The sequence below is a fragment of the Lithobates pipiens genome, unplaced genomic scaffold (assembly GCF_037356315.1).
Source record: "Lithobates pipiens isolate NorthernLeopardFrog02 unplaced genomic scaffold, aLitPip1_a1.2 Scaffold_1, whole genome shotgun sequence".
In the NCBI taxonomy this organism is placed as follows: domain Eukaryota; kingdom Metazoa; phylum Chordata; class Amphibia; order Anura; family Ranidae; genus Lithobates; species Lithobates pipiens.
Genome location: NW_027507685.1, coordinates 50,756,524 through 50,773,687, shown reverse-complemented (window position 1 = coordinate 50,773,687; position 17,164 = coordinate 50,756,524). Strand labels below are relative to the sequence as shown.

At 43.6% G+C, this 17,164-nt stretch overlaps 1 protein-coding gene across 2 annotated transcripts in view; it reads left to right on the top strand.

The window, feature by feature from the left end:
* The window catches only part of STK26 (serine/threonine kinase 26), a 179,823-nt gene that overhangs the window by 55,466 nt on the left and 107,193 nt on the right, over window positions 1-17,164 (top strand). The window contains exons 2-3 of one of the 2 annotated variants that reach the window (XM_077493977.1): window positions 685-799; window positions 15,348-15,578. In XM_077493977.1, coding sequence (XP_077350103.1) covers window positions 737-799; window positions 15,348-15,578 — 294 coding nt within the window. In that variant the 5' untranslated portion in view covers window positions 685-736. The remainder of the gene's footprint in view (window positions 1-684; window positions 800-15,347; window positions 15,579-17,164) is intronic. The other variant, XM_077493978.1, reaches the window with a different exon arrangement.

Here is a 17,164-nt window from a genome sequence, read left to right as displayed (position 1 = left end):
CAAATCGTGCTCAATTCTGCGAGAGATTTCTAATTTATTATCTGTTTTCTAGCTGGTCTAAAACCACTTTTGATGTAAAGGGACAGTTTTGGTTGCTATGGACAATCTCCAGTTTCCAGGCAGGAAGAACAGTTTTTATAATATTAAAACTGCATGCAGGACACTGAAGAAACCACTATGGACAAAAGGGATGTGGAATTTCATACAGTAATGTAATCTGTAAGATTACAGTATAGTGTTTTTTCACTTTTTGAATTTGGCGCCGTTCCCCCTCCCCATGCGTCGCAATGATTGCAGGGAACGTAGCCTGGCTCCGTGATGAATGGAGCAGAGGATGAGCCGCTCACATTGCAGGGAGACATCGCAGGATGCAGGGGACAAGGTAAGTAAGCTCTTCCTGGATCCTGCGATGCGATCTCGAGTCTGGCTCAGGGTTACCGCTTTTGGTTCCGAAATTCCAACCCGAGACAGACTCGGGAATACCGCTAAGGAGGTTAAAAGGTTTATTACAATTTTTTTACCTTTCTGGTTCCAACCTAAAATGACCAAAGTACTGAAAAATGAAGCAGAGACTGCTGTTTTTTTTTTTTATTTTTTTTTTTGTGGTTACTGCAATGCTGCAGCAACATTACATGGTACTGCCTGTCATATCTAAGCTCATGCCAAATGTTTACATTTTTCTAGATAGGAACAAGACTTTCGTTTTAAAGCTTCGATTCTGGCTCTGCGGTCAGCAATGGAGGGTGTGTCAAAGCAAACTGGTCTGTTCAGAACTGATAATGCCTGCTGTAAGCTAAAGGTAAATAAAACACATCCAGTATGACCCTGACACACCCTTAGCAGCAGAACAGTTTTAATGTGCATAGCTGTGTGTTCTTTAAGAAGAAAAACTGCGGTCCTCTACCCAACCCCGTGTGATTAGTATAAGTTAAAGTGATTGTAAATGATCACCTTGTAGAACAACCCATTCAGTTTAAAATAAAAATTATTATATATAATTTATTTTTACATTCCCTCTATTCTCAGAGATGCACTATAATTATTGGAGGAGGGCACACTCAGTTGCTAGAGAGCTGACCACAGTGTGTTCTTCTGCTTAGTGTGGTCAGTTTTTAATAGGAAATCAGAGGGGCTGGGAGGAACATCGGGGATTTCACACAAGGAAGCAATACAAAAAAGGATACTTTCTCATACAAGTACACAGTACAGCAGGCTCATCATATCGGGAATGTGAAATGTTGGGCTAACAAATACTTTAACCACGTCAGCCCCAGAAAGTTTTACCCCTTTCCTGACCAGAGCACTTCTTACAGTTTGGCACTGCATCGCTTGCACAGTCATGCGATGCTGTAACCAAGCAAAATTTGCAACTGTTTTTTTTCCCCCACAAATGGCTTTCTTTTCTTTTTGGTGGTATTTGATCACCCCTGTGGCTTTTATTTTTTGTGCTATAAACAGGAAAAGCATTTTAAAAAACTATTTGCTTTTTGCTATACCCCCAAAAATGTTTTTAAACAAATTTCTTCATCAGTTTAGGCCACTATATATAGGTTAAAAAAAAAAAATCTCAAACGTATATTTTTTTTGTTTGTGACAGTGTGGCGGACAGATCGGACACTTTTTTTAAAATTTTTTTACACATTTTTGGGACCATTATTTATACAGCGATCAGTGCTATAAAAATGCGCTGATTACGGTGTAAATGTTCCTTGTAGGGAAGGAGTTAACGCTAGGGGGTGATCAAGGGGTTAAATGGGTGTTCGCTCAGTGTGTTCTAACTATATGGGGATAGAACTGAGTAAGAGGGGAGACATGTCATTATTCCTATTAGGAAGAAACGACATGTCTCCTCCACCCTGAAAGCTCAGGGATTTGTGTTTTTTACACACACATGCTCGTGCACGCCATGCAGCGGACATGTGATCACCGGCGGCTTTTACAGGGCCGATGTACCCATATGGGATTTTGCGCACCCATGCCACTTTGCCGATGTATATTGACACGAGCCAGTCGCCAAGTGGTTAACACATATGCTGAATACCTGTCCTTAAATCAGTGATCTCAAGCTAACCAGTCAAAATTCCCGGTGATCTAAAAAGGAGAGGACAATTTAAACTAGGGTTGAGACTGCACTAAAAACAAGGTTTTAATCCTTCGCGTGCAGTCCCTGCCTGAGTGCCGGTTCACACAACTGTGTGAAGCGGCACTGAGAGATGAGGCATGTTGGCATTACAGGTGTTCATTATCAAAGCAACCAACTCCTTGGTAACTGTGGTGTTTAGCGGCTCTGATGCAGAGATGCAGGGTACATTTACTTTGTCCTGTCGGGAGATGAATCATGTCCAAAAAATTAAGTTCTCCTTTAACATGCAATATTTTGACTAAAAAAAAGTCCTTTTTAAATTTTTGGCTTTGTATGATTCCTTCAAGAGCCCTTTCACACTGAGGCACTTGAAAACTGATGATAAAATGTTGAGTTCTTTTCAGGCGCTTCAGGAGACCGAGTATTTCCGGTGCCCCCTGCACCTTTGGCCACATGCGTTACTGCACACCCCCAGAGGCGTGAATCCTGCTTGTCTTGTGAGACGACCGCTCGCAAATCGAGTCAATATTACATTAAAACAAAAGCTTGTAAACTGCGTTACTCACAATCCGAGGTTTTACTGTACTATAAATCTGCTTGAAACAGATCTCAAAGCAGTTATTCAGAGTGGTATCTACTTTTCTTAAATATGAGTTGTCTTTGTTGTCCCAAAGGAACCAATTAGATTCGAACTTCCATGCTCCAGCTGTCATTTTCTGTTGCAGATTTAACGGATAGGTTGCTATGTGGCCTTGCCAGATCTACTATCTTGCAAGATTTAGATCTGTCTGCCAGGTAACTATTTTAATCCTATGCTGCTAGCATTAGTAAATAAGAAATTATATCATTTACTTGTGTTGAAACTTTTTAAAGTTTCTTTAGTTTCTTCCTGGTTTCCAGGCCTAGGCAATTGATGTTGTACATCCCAAAAATCTTCAGATGAGCAGGAAGGATTTTCTTAGCTAAGCACACCCTCCAACGTGCATGCCTGACCTAAGTGCAGGTGGATTCCAAGTAGTAAACGCTACATTAATCATCTGCCCTTACGCAACGGGGACCAGGGCAAGTAACGTTAAGGGATGCTTTCTAAGTGATTTCTCAGTAAAGTATGGGGATATGGGTGGGGACTTTGAATATTTTTGATCAGTTGCTGTGTATGGTGCCGCTTTAAAGACACTAAAATCTCTGGAGAGTTAGTGATGCAATAGTTTGTGAGTAACAGAGGTAATATAAGGAAGTAACTCTGCCCGTTTGCGAACCTGTGTGTATGTATGTATGTGTATGTATATATGTATATGTATATATGTATGTGTGTGTGTGTGTGTGTGTGTATATATATATATATATATATATATATATATATATATATATATATATATATATATATATATATATATATATATATATATATTTTCAGCAATGCAACCCGTTTGAAGCATTCCTTGTTTTGTCTGGACTCTAGAAAAGCATTTTTCATCACAAAATATCTCCAGCAGAGGTTATCCCTACTATTTTCATTGATTGCACTGCCTGTAACATGATTTGTGAATGGGGGGGCAGTCTGATCTAAGGCTGCAACTAACGATTTTTTCCATAGTCTATTAGTTGGCCGATTGTTTAATCGGTTAATAATCTTAGTGTGGTGTATAATTTAGTTAATATGTAAAATTAAAAAAAGACATTTATTCTTAAATCTCTCTATGCAGTGGTAAATATAAATAACCAACGATCTAATTAGGGAGCAAAAAAATCTAAGCCACGCTGAGAAAAAATAGATGTACTGTATATACTATTAGAAGAGATATACTGTATATACTTAAAGAGGAAGTAAACCCTGATGAGTTTACTTCCTCTTTCATTCCCTGCAAAGGCAAAGCATAATGGACTACTGTGCATCGCATAGTAGCCCATTATGTGTCACTTACCTGACACAGGAGCCAGCGAAGTCGCCGCTGTCCCCTGTAGTCCGGAGCCTCCATCTTCTCGGTGGGTCTCGCTGTCATTCGGCGAAGCCGCCACTCCCGCGCATGCGCACGGGAGCCGACACTCGCGGCTTTTGACTGCGGCGCGCTCAGTGCATGCGCCGTAGACAGCAGTGCCTGTCTTTCGGCAAATGTCTCCTAAACCGTGTAGGTTTAGGAGATATTTCTTGGACCTACAGGTAAGCCTTAATCTAGGCTTACCTGTAGGTCAAAGTGAGTTGTAAGGGTTTACAACCACTTTAAAGGGTGAATCTGTTAAATATCAGACTGTTTTTTTTATTTTAATAAAAAAAATTTGATCCACGTTTTCCTCCAAAAAAAAAAAATTTAATTTTAAGAACGCTTTTTTGATTTTCTAATCGTTAGTGGGGTTAAATCTATGTTCATTTTCAACCACAGTGATGGGAAAATTTGTAAATAGAAAACTTCTTGGTCAAAGGAATTTTCAGACAGTTTATGTGGTTTTCATTCAGAAATTACATTCATTTTAAAAACAGAATGTTAAAAACAAGTGAACATTTCAAACATTCATTCAGCAAATATACAAAGATTTTTTTGTCTGAATATTCTCATCGGAAAATGGATCCATGTGGCCAACCTAAGGCTCGGTACACACCTATGCAGTTTGTTTTTGATAATGCAGATATTTGTTTAATCCAGGAATTTGCTTCCGGGCATAGATTGCCGCAGTATCCGCGGCTATCTATGCAATGTCCAGACCCTAATCCCCCAACCTCTCCCCCCCCCCCCCATCTTCTGGGATACGCACAGATCCCAGAAGACCGCATATACCAGTGAGATCGTGCAGCGTGATTTGCGCAGTAGGGGAAGCGAGGCTGTGAAGCCGCAAAGGCTTCACTTCCAGATTCCTTTACCAAAGACATGGGAGCTGAGGAACAGATTGGCTTTGGGTGAGGAAATCGCAGGCCCCCTGGGCAGGTAATTGTCCATATATTAAGTCAGCAGCTGCAGTATTTGTAGCTGCTGATTTTTATTTTATTTTTTTCTGGTGGAACTCCACTTTAACAATTGTAGCGCTCAAGGTTTAGACACAGGAAGAGGACAGGCATTCCTGTAGTGAAGCTTTGAGTATATCTCTGCTTTAGGAACTCCTAGACCAGGGCAGATGGGACGGAAAGTATTTAGCCCCCTTATATTTTTCACTTTGTTATATTGCAACCATTTGCTAAAATCATTTGAGTTGACTTTTTTTTTCCCTCCATTTAATGTACACACAGCACCCCAAATTGACAGAAAAACAGAGTTGACATTTTTGCAGATTTATTAAAAAAAAAAAAAAATCACATGGTCCTAAGTATTCAGACCCTTTGCTGTGACACTCGTATATTTAACTCGGGTTTTGTCCATTTCTTCTGATCATCCTTGAGATGGTTCTACGCCTTCATTTGAGTCCAGCTGTTTGATTATACTGATTGGACTTGATTAGGAAAGCCACACGCACGTCTATACAAGACCATGTCAAATGCACTGTGAGCAAATGAGAATCATGAGGTAAAAGGAACTGCCTGAAGAGCTCAGACAGAATTGTGGCAAGGCACAGATCTGGCCAAGGTTACAAAAAAGATTGTTGCACTTAAAGTTCCTAAGAGCACAATTGCCTCCATAATCCTTAAATGGAAGACGTTAGAGATGACCAGAACCCTTCTTAGCTCAGTTTGGCCAGGCGGCCAGCTCTATCGGGGGAGAAGAGCACAAAGATCACTATGGCTGAGCTCCAGAGATGCAGTCAGGAGATGGGCGAAAGTTGTAGAAAGTCAACCATCACTGCAGCCCTCTACCAGTCTGAGCTTTATCGCAGAGTGGCCCCACGGAAGCCTCTCAGTGCAAGACACATGTAAGCCCGCATAGAGCTTACTAAAAAAAAAAAAAAAAAAGCACACCCGAAGGACTCCAAGATGGTGAGACATAATAATCTCTGGTCTGATGACCAAGATAGAACTTTTTGACCTCAATTCTAAGCGGTATGTTTGGCACTGCTCATCACCTGTCCAATACAGTCCCAACTTTGAAGCATGGTGGTGGCAGCATCATGCTGTGGGGGTGTTTTTCAGGTGCAGGGACAGAACGACGAGATGAATGTGGCCAAGTATAGGGATTTCCTGGACGAAAAACTTCTCCAGAGTGCTCAGGACCTTAGACTGGGCCGAAAGTTTACCTTACAACAAGACAATGACCCTAAGCACACAGCTAAAATAATGGAGTGGCTTCACAACAACTCCATGCTTGTTCTTGAATGGCCCAGCCAGAGCCCTGACTTAAACCCAATTGAGCATCTCTGGAGAGACCTAAAAATGGCTGTCCACCAACGTTTACTGTCCAACCTGGCAGAACTGGAGAGGATATGCAAGGAGGAATGGCAGAGGATTCCCAAATCAGGTCTGAAAAACTTGTTGCATCTTTCCCAAAAAGAATCATGGCTGTATTAGATCAAAAGGGTGGTTCTACTAAATACTGAGCAAAGGGTCTGAATACTAAGGACCATGTGATATTTCAGTTTTTTTTTTTTAATCTGCAAAAATGTCAACAATTCTGTTTCTTTCTGTCAATATGGGGTGCTGTGTGTATGTGTGTGTGTCAGTGTTTCAATGAGGAAAAAAATTAACGTAAATGATATTTTAGCAAATGGCTGCAACATAACTGAAAAATTTTAAGAGGGTCCAAATACTTTGTCCCCACTGTATCTCTGTTTTAGGAACCCCTAGACCAGGGTTTCTCAACCAGGGTTCCTCCAGAGGTTGCCAAGGGTTTCTTGAGCAATGAGCAGTTTATGCTTCTCAGATAAGTTCCCACTGACACCATCTGTAAGGGGGTAATTCTTCCCACTGACCATCACAGTAATGTATCATGAGTTGTAGATATAGTCGTAATTAGCAGGGGTTCCCTGAGACCGAAAAGTTATGTTAAGGGTTCCCCATTGTTGAAAAGGTTGAGAAAGGCTGCCCTAGACAAAAACTAACCGCTAACCAATGCAGTGCAAGCACAGCCCCACATGCATGGGCACAAAAAAAGTTGCCCAGAGTTCTGCTTTAAATGTGCCTACAGAACTTTAAGAATGCTTGATATAGATCAGGGGTGTCCAAACTACGGCCCTCCAGCTGTTGCAGAACTACACATCCCATGAGGCATTGTAAAACTCTGACATTCAAAGACATGACTAGGCATGATGGGGATTGTAGTTCCTGAACAACTGGAGGGCCGTAGTTTGGACACCCCTGATATAGATGAAGCAAGCATGACTGATTGTGGTGGGCAGTCTTGGGCCTTGTTGACAAAAGTGTACTTTTCTGCATTAATACCCAAAAGTCTGCATTAATACCCATTCGAAGGCTGTGATTCCCTGCACAAATGGTCTGCATTGGTGTTCAGGCAGTCCCATTCATTCAGACACAGCCGTTGCTCCCAGTTTGACAGCCAGTAAAGTCAGAACTTCTGATTTGCATGCTTGTTGCAACTCACATTTTCAGAAGAAGAAAAAAACAGCATTGTATTTTTATTTATGGTATTTTTTTTCTAGTGTGAGCTTTTTTTGAGGTATAGAACCACACACACCACACACACACACACCACACACACACACACACCACACGCACACACCACACGCACACACCACACGCACACACCACACACACACACCACACACACACCACACACACACACACCACACACACACACACCACACACACACACCACACACACACACCACACACACACACACACACCACACACACACACCACACACACACACCACACACACACACCACACACACACACACACACACACCACACACACCCTTTATTTGTGCTATGTTTTTAGGTTATAGATGGATTTCACTCTTGTGGCGCAGTTTGTTTTTCTTTTAATCCCTGTGCTATAAGAAACCCCAACCATGAGCATTTCCTTTTTGCTCTATTTGCTGTCCAGCAAACATAAATGTCCTGGACAGCATGTTATACCAGGGTTGGAGCTACAGCCATGATCCTGCTATCCTTATTTTTCCAGAGCTGGCGATCAGCTTTCACGTAAAAGAGGGCTTTTACAGCTGCTTTGCCACTTTTACAGTGCTGTGGAGTCTATCCCCTCCTGCTGCCACCCCAGTGATCATTGTAAGCAGTTGGGTCCGCTTCCCAGAAGAGATGGAACATCCATTCCCTTATCTCCTCTGTGATTGAAGCTGGAAGCAATGAGGCTTTTGTTCCTTCTGGTTTCAGTGCCGTTTCCCTGTCCGTTAGAGCCAGGGAAGCGTCTGATCATGTCTTAAAGGGCAGGGGGGATATTGGGGGTCTAATAGACCCCTGATGCACTCTTTAGAGATCTGTCATTGTCCAAAGCTATCACACAGGGTCTTGTTTGCGCCTTTTGATAGCACTAAAGTTAAATGAGGGAAAAAAAGTGTAAACTGTCTAAAAGTAATTTTTGTTTGGGTACAGCATTGCATGACAGTGCAATTGTCATTCAAAGTGCAACAGTGCTGAAAATTGGCCTGAACAGGAAGGGTGTGAGTGCCCTGTATAGAAGTGGTTAACATGTATATGAAAATTAAAAAATTGCCCCAGATGGCAAACAGTTAAATGTGCCATTTGAAAGTGCTTTGTTTTTTTTTTTGTTTTTTTTTGCACCTATCAAATCGATACAAGTTCTGTAAAAAAAAATCCACTGATCTCCTGTTTTCCTGTGGAATGTGCAATTTTAGGCCCCATTCACACTCGGTGATTTGGAATAGTCGACAGGATCCAAATGCATGGCAATTACTTAAGAGCGTGTAATGCACGTTTGGGTGCCATTCATTTTAAATGGTTTATTAAATGTGGTGCAATTTTGCTGCGATTGTTGCGTGTCAGAATCTCGTTGCTATTGTGGCAGATCGCACCTTTTTAAAATCGCGAAGATTTTTCACCCAAAATTGTCAGCTTCTTTTGGGCAGCCCATTGAACTCAATGGGCTAGCTCATGCGTGACATGTGAAATTGCACACATAAAATTGTGAGTGCGAACGCTAGTTCCTGCTACATGTAGTGTAAGACCCCATTCACACCTGAGCGTTTTGTAGCTTGACGCCTGAAGCTACAAAACGCTGGAGGGGAAAAAAATCCATTATTCTCAATGGAGATGGTTCACATCTCCACTCCAAGTCGCCTGAAGCCCTACGCCTGAAGCTCAAACAACTTCCGGACCCTTTTTTGTCGCGCGAATCGGGCTGATTTGGGTGTTTTTCTTTAACATTGGTGACCTTTTGCCCTGCACAAATTCACGACAAAACGCGGTAAAAAAAACGCCGCGAATCGCGGTAAAAAACGCAGCAAAAAATGCTTGAAAAGCTACGCTCAGGTGTGAATGCAGCCTTAATGGAGCCTTAGCTGAAGCTGTCTTATCAACCATCTACAGGTTACCTCTGTAGACTATATAACACTGCCCATGTTTTGGAAATTAATGAAAAAAGGGGGGGGGGTGGTTTTGTGTAGTCCTCACACTTCCTCTTTGCACACATTACAGTCAGTATGGTGCTCTTGGAAAAGGAAGTGTCATAATGGCATTAGCACCAGGTGAAAAGGCCTCATTCACACGGGCGATCACATCAGGGTCGTATCTGCCTGCACGTGAGTGCACAGGTGTTCCATGCATCCCGATGAGGGTAGTCCCATTCACATCAGTTGGGACACTACATGTGCGTAGCTTCTGTGTCCCAATATGATGTGTGCGATTGTCCCCAAACTCACCTTGTGTAAGGTATACCAGATTGCCAGCACTAGAAAACCAGTGCGGGCTTATCCTCATATTCGTGTGCATTGCTCACATGCTAATACTTCTAGGCAAAGAGGCGATGTATGCAGTTCATTATGTGCACATCCGAATCGGCGTGCGTACAGTTGCCTATTTAAACTGGCCTGTCGCCATGAGCAGTTGCCAAATGGTCTTCAGCTTGTACCTGTATTCCTGTAACCTGATTCATTGAACCTGCCTTTGCTCCTGCATTAACCTTGCTCACATGATCTCTCTGGCCTCGGCCTGTTTACTGGACTCTTCTTTGCCTGCTGATTCTGTGCTGTGCTGCCTGACTGTTAATGACCTTGGCCTGCTTCCTGGACTTGCTCTGTCTGCTGACTTGGTCCCTTGTTTACCCGGCTGCCTGCATACCGGCTCTGCTACCATCTCCTGCTCAGGTGCCAAGCTGCTTCAGTATCTTATTAGGACCCCCCCACCCCAGATTCAACCCCCTAAGAGTGGACTTCAGCTAGCTACTCTGGCACTCAAGCCACTCTGTGCCCTCACTCTCTCTACCTTCTGGATTGTTGGACAGGAGGTGCAAGAGAGTCCTCCACAACATTGTAGTAGTCACCAGGTATGTGAAACCCCAGGGTCCAGCCATCTCCCTGTGCTGCAAAAGCTTACATAGGTTTGGCACGTATATATGTAAACGTGGCAATATCTCACACATGCAGTGTAAACATCAGAATGAGCAATTCTGGTGCCGTAGCTCACATTTAACTCTAAACTGATAAACTGTAAAGGCTTTTTAAAGTGTCACATATTACACTTTTGGAGCAGCGGCTGTGTCCCAATAGACAACAATGGGACTGCCAGTGTTATGCCAAAATCTTGACTCCAGCAGCAGTAATTGCAGATTTCGATGACTATCTGCTTTGACAGAACACAGATTGCATATACACTACGATAGACAATATGAGTAAATATTGTTAGTCTGCCTGTGCTAATAACAAACAACCTGACCAAATTTTTTCCGCTTTACCTGGTGGTCTGTTAACACAGGCAACTTGTCCTGTACCGTAGTGTACATGCTGCCACTGTTGACGTGGTTGGAGGTTTTGATGAGTTGGCTCTTTTGACAGAACACTGGCACAGGGCTTGCACACAACACCTTATATCCCCATGGTGGTAAAACTTGGCCCTGCACATGGCACGGCTGTAATTGCCCCATGTGAATGAGGCCTTAAATACAGCCACCTCATCCAAGGATTGATAAGCTGCATTATGTTCTAATTTGTTTGTGGGTTTAGATGCACTTTTTAAGTTGCTAATAGTAATGACATTCCATGCAAGTATGGTAATTCATGAAATTTAGAAAATGCTATTCCAACAGCTTTTTTTCTTTGGACTGGACACTGAGCATCTTTATCATGGCACACTAAGCTATTGGTAGTTCAGCTGTTAGTCTGAATGAAACCAGTCACATGCTGCTTTTGTTTTTCCAATCTACATGTAATAATAATTATGGCAAAATAAAAGCCTGTGCATTTTGTACTGGTTTCTTTTTGTATAGTGTCGGTGTTCCTGTGTACAAAATAGTGTAGTGTGCCATACATGTGCTGTATAGGGACCTGTAGGTACGTTTGTGTGGTATAATATGAGGATAGCTCCTGGATGTATTGTCATGTTTTACTGCTACTTTCTGATCTTAGACCAGGGTTTCTCAACTCCAGTCCTCAAGGTGCCCCAGCAGGTCAGGTTTTCAGGCTTTCCATTATTTTCCACAGGTGATTTGATCAGTTTCACTGCCTTAGTAATTACCACAGCTGTTTTATCTGAGGGAAATCCTGAAAACATTACGGCCCCTTTCACACTGGGGCGGTTTTGAGGCGCTACAGCGCTAAAAATAGCGCCTGAAAACGGCCCCTCACACTGAAGTGGTGTGCTAGCAGGACGGTGAAAAAAGTCCTGCTAGCCGTATCTTTGGAGCGTTGTATTCACCGCTCCTACCTATTGAAATCAATGGGGCAGTGTGGCAAAGTTGCGGGTGTTTTTAACCCTTTTTCGTCTGCTAGCGGGGGTTAAAACAGCCCTGCTAGCGGCCGCAGACCGCCGCTAAAAATAGCAGCGCTTTACCGCAGACGTCGCTCCCGCCCCCGCCCCCGTGTGAAAGGGGCCTACCTGTTGGGGCGCCTTGAGGACTGAAGTTGATCAACACTGTCTTAGACCAACTTGGTTAGTCCTTGTAGAGTGGTTGACTGCTTGCCGACCAGTCTGTCTAAATTTAAGCTGGGCAGATGGGACACAACTGAGACTCATTTGCACCATTTGCGTTGAGATGTGCTGGTAGGTAAAGGGGAAAAGTTCTCCTCCTCCCCCCCCCCCCCCCCCCCCCCCCCTCCGGTGGAGAGAATATGAAATTCATTAAATGTCACTTGTAACATTTTGATAAGGTTGTAACAAAAACGTAAACTGACACACTGGCATCAATGCTTTGACACTGTATCCTCCCAGCGCTGACCAGCAGCGGTGCGATCAGCGTTTCTTCTAGTGTGAATAAACCCTGTACAGAAACAAATATAAAGGAGAAACTGGAGATCACAACGCAGATGTTACACATATAAAACTGTGTAGGCAGGCTTGTGTCCTTTTTTATTTAGAGAAAATATTTCCTTATACAGAGTAGCATACATAAATCTATTAAGGCCCCTTTCACACTTGTGCGACTTGTCCTGCAACTTGGGACTGCAAAGTCATATGACAAGTCATACCCTGTGTTTTCCAAGGAGTACCGTTCATATCTGTGCGACTTCAAAGTAGTCCCTGTACTACTTTGGTCCGACTTTGATGCGAGTTACACAGGCATTCCCTGAAATTGCGGCCGCAAAATCGTGTGACTTTAAAGTCGCGGTTTGGTGAAAGGGGCCTAAGGCTCGGTTCACACAGTAGGCGGCACGACTTGCAGCGCCGCGACCTCAGCGGCGACTTGCAAAACGACTTCTGTATAGAAGTCAATGCAAGTCGCCCGAAGTTGCCGCAAAAGTAGTACAGGAACCTTTTTTCTAAGTCGGAGCGACTTGAGTCGCTCCTATTAGAACGGTTCCGTAGTACAGAACGGGGCGCGACTTGTCAGGCGGCGAAGTCGCCTGGACAAGTCGCCCCTGTGTGAACCGAGCCTAAGTGTTTGTGGCCTTTGTCATGCCGCTGTAAACCTTGCATATGCTCTATAAAGGTATTTTTAAGGCAGACATTAGCTGCTAAATGTGCTTTCATTTCATCAACTTTACTTCTGACCTCTCTTGACCTGCACAAGCTTTATACTGTGTTGTCTCTGTGGTTGACAGCAGGGGTCAGACCCTGTTATGCGCTGTGCTTTTGTATCAATCTCCATGGCATTAATTCACCAGACTTCTGGCATTTGACCATATTTTCTATTGAGATAGGGCCTCTTTTTCAATATTTGATACTTTGAAAAAAGTGATATGTGGTCCAGTGCTTCACATGTGCAGTCACTTTTAGATAATCAGTTGCTAAGGATTATGGGATTAGTCTGGTGGCATATGGAATGCAGTTTTTTCCTGTTCAGCAAGCCAGAAGTAAATGCTTTAATATTTTACATGCAAACTCATCAATTTATATATTATATTTTTTTCTTTTAATTCTATACTTTAGGATAAGTTAAAACATTCCGGAGGTTTTGAAATGATAGTGCAAATCTATTATCTTTATTAGGCTTTAAAAATGCATAAAAGAAAATATGGCATTTGTCCAAGACAACCAATCTTGGTTACTTTCAGTTTCTAAGTTCTTGGCAGGGTAGGTCAGTAATGGGGAAAAGTTAAAGGAGTTCGAAAGTGTCAAGGTTTTTCGCCTCAATGCATTCTGTCATGTCAGTGGACGCAGCAGCAGGACTCTTGAGTGCCCCCCCCCCCAATGGGAAGCGACTGTCTGTGGGGGCAGGGAGGAGCCTGGAGTGCCACGGGGGACCCCAGAAAAGGAGGATTGGGGCAGTTCTGTGTAAAACCCTTACAGAGAGCAGGTAAGTATAACCTGTTTAAAAAAACCTTTACAATCACTTTAACTGCCAATAGTGTTGGCCAGTCCTTTGCACACTGTCACCCTTTTTGTTTTTTGGCATAGTTGCACAAGTTCCATTCCTCTTTAAGTCAACCTTATATCAACATATAAGATCCATACCCCACCCCCAAAATAAAAAATAATGTACCTACCATACACACCCCCTTCCACCCAAGGGGCTTATGCAAAGGCAAGATCCGGGGAACACTGAAGATTCAGAATGTCATGAAAAGACCTCTTATGAGATTTGCTTTTCTCAGAATCTCCCTTGAGCATCTGTGTCAATTCCCTTGCCTAGCTGCCACTAGAGTACTGTATCTTCTTAAAATTTCAGGGAAACCGCCCCCTTTAAAAAAAAAAAAAAAAAAAAAAAAAAAAAAATTGAAGCTTGGATTTTATTTATAAATTCCACACAAGGACAATGTTTGCCCCCAGGTAAGTTTTTCCATTTTCAGACCTCCAGCCAGTGGTGATTCACTGGGACAGATGATTGCAGATAAGGTTGATGACGTCATCAAATAGAAAGTCCGCAGAGGATTCCAGTAGTGTACACGGTCAGAAAATCATCCGTTTCAGCTGGAACTGGCTGACTTTCGGTCAGTTTGTAAGTCTGTCTGACAGATGCCTATCTAACGACAAGCTTTTGTTTAAGTGGCATGGTGGAAAACCAGCATCTGACCATTGGCTGCGAGTGCTGATCAGTGTATCCTGGCAAGGGGAGAGACTTGCAGTGTGTATCCAGCTTAAGTGTGACACTGCCCTGGTTTGCGAGTGACAGCAGTGTTCAACTGTGTGTTTTCACTGCAGGTGTGAATGGGACAAAGCCTAACTAAAGGGACACAAGTGTGTGTTAGACGCAGTATCCAATGCTGTTCATTATTCCACACTGCCCACCTTCCTTATGAATGCTGTACACTTCCTATTACACACCACCTCATCCGATATGCCATGCTGTGCCTTCCCTATTGTGTACGGTCTCATTCTGTATACCATACTGTAAGTTCCATATACCACACTACCTCATTTCATATGGTTGCTGCAAGATTTTTATTTTTTTCTTAGTAGGTGGGTAGGGACAAAGAGCAGCAGTATTGCTTGGAGGTGGGTAGGGGGCGGAGAATAGAGTGACACAGGGTAGTGGTTGAGATACTGCACCTATTTGAAGGGGGGGGGCGCAATAAATCCAGTCAACAGCTATGTAACATAAGAGGCTACCTGATTGGATACAGATTGGCCCTTAACCCTTACCAAGGCCAATTTGTTTTAGTGGGTCACATTCATATGTTGCTCGAAGGTTCCTCTGGGCTGCCTGCAGTATCCTTCAGCCCTTGGGGGAGACTGTTAACACAACAGCAATTTTCTCTAAACCAAGATGCAGCTTATGCTATGCTTTAGACTTGTGTAGAAATTGTGATGTAATATCTGAGCCCATTAAAAAATCTTACGTTTTTAACTCTGATTTTTGTTTCCCCCCCTCCTAGAACCACCGGGCTGATCCAGAAGAGTTGTTCACAAAACTGGAACGCATTGGAAAGGGGTCCTTTGGAGAAGTTTTTAAGGGTATTGATAACCGGACTCAGCATGTGGTTGCTATAAAAATTATAGATCTGGAAGAAGCAGAGGATGAAATAGAAGATATACAACAAGAAATAACCGTTCTTAGTCAGTGTGACAGCCCTTATGTGACAAAGTACTATGGATCCTATCTCAAGGTACATGATGGTGCAGAAGGGTTACTGTGCCTCTTTTATATAGTACAAAGTAGACTAACAATCTTCTCACAATAGGTGATGTGCTGTGATCTCTAATAATAGATGGTACTGTTTATCTCAGGAGTTGTGCAATTTTGAAGTAATCAATGTTTCCATCTGATGCTGTTTATTTCACGAGGCCCAACTTTCTCGGCTTGTGATAGTGGGGTCCTGGAATCTGGTTAAATGCCTCCCATGGGTATTTTTAAACATTACTACATGTCTGTAAGCAAGAGGCTATCTAAATTTTCCTATGTGACTACGGCATGGAGCCCACCAAACTCACTTCTTAGAAGTGAATAATTGTCCAAAGGGTCTGATTTATAAAACATGGCAAGATTATTTTGTAAAGATGAACCTTCATTTTCATTAGCTGTCAAAGAAAAGGCCTCAATGCATCCTGTTGTAGCCAATACATTTTAGTAAGTGGTCATCCTTAACCACTTGCCGACCGCCGCACGACGATGTACGTCGACAGAATGGCACGGGCAGGCATAAGGGCTTACATGTACGTCCTTGCCTGCCCGCCGGTCGGGGGCCCGATCGGGCCCCCGCCCGGTGCCTGCGGCGGTCGGTATTCGTTCGGGAGCGATCCCGGACGAGGGGACGGCCATTCATTCATTGCCACCCCCTCGCGATCGCTCCCGACGAATGAAAATGTCCCGTGACATCACTTCCTCTCCTGTAATGTAAACACAGGAGAGGAAGTGATGTATTCTCTCCTCCGTGTCGGTATTTTTCGTTCCGGCACCGAGGAGAGAGGTTCGGTGAGTTGCACCAACACACCACACATACAGTAGAACATGCCAGGCACACTCACACCCCCCCTTTACCCCCCTTTACCCCCCAATTACCCCTGCCCCCCCAGTCACAGTGACACCAATTGCTTTTTTTTTTTTTTTTTTTGCATTGGTGTCATTTGTGACTGTAATAACTGTTAGGGCAGTTAGGGTTAGCCCCCTTTAGTTCTAATGTGCCCCCCTAACCCCCCCAATAAAGGTTTAACCCCGTGATCACCCCCCCGTCGCCAGTGTCACTAAGGCTGGGTTCACATTGCAGCGGTTTATGAGAACGAATGTGATTCGCACCGCACTGCAGTGCAAATCACATCCGATCTCTGTGCGATTCGAGTTCAGCCATACAGATAGTATGGCTGAATTCGTGTCGCACCCGCCGCAAACTCGCACGGGACCCTTTTTTTGGTCCGCAGCAGAATCGGATCGCATGGGTGTTCACACCATGCGATCAGAGTTTGCAGATCGCACTGCGATATGCGAACTGATCTGGGGGTGTCATTAACATTTCACTGACACCCCCAGCAGTTCGCATAGGGCAGTGTGAACTGCCGCCGGGAGGCATGTGATGCGGGAACCCGCCGCGGATTCGTGGCGTTCCCGCATCGCTCCAGTGTGAACCCAGCCTAATAAGCGATCGTTTTTCTGATCACTGTATTAGTGTCACAGGTGACGCTAGTTAGGCAGGTAGGTATTTAGGTTCGCCGCAGCTTTTTATAGCGCCAGGGACCCCCATATACTACCGCATAAAGC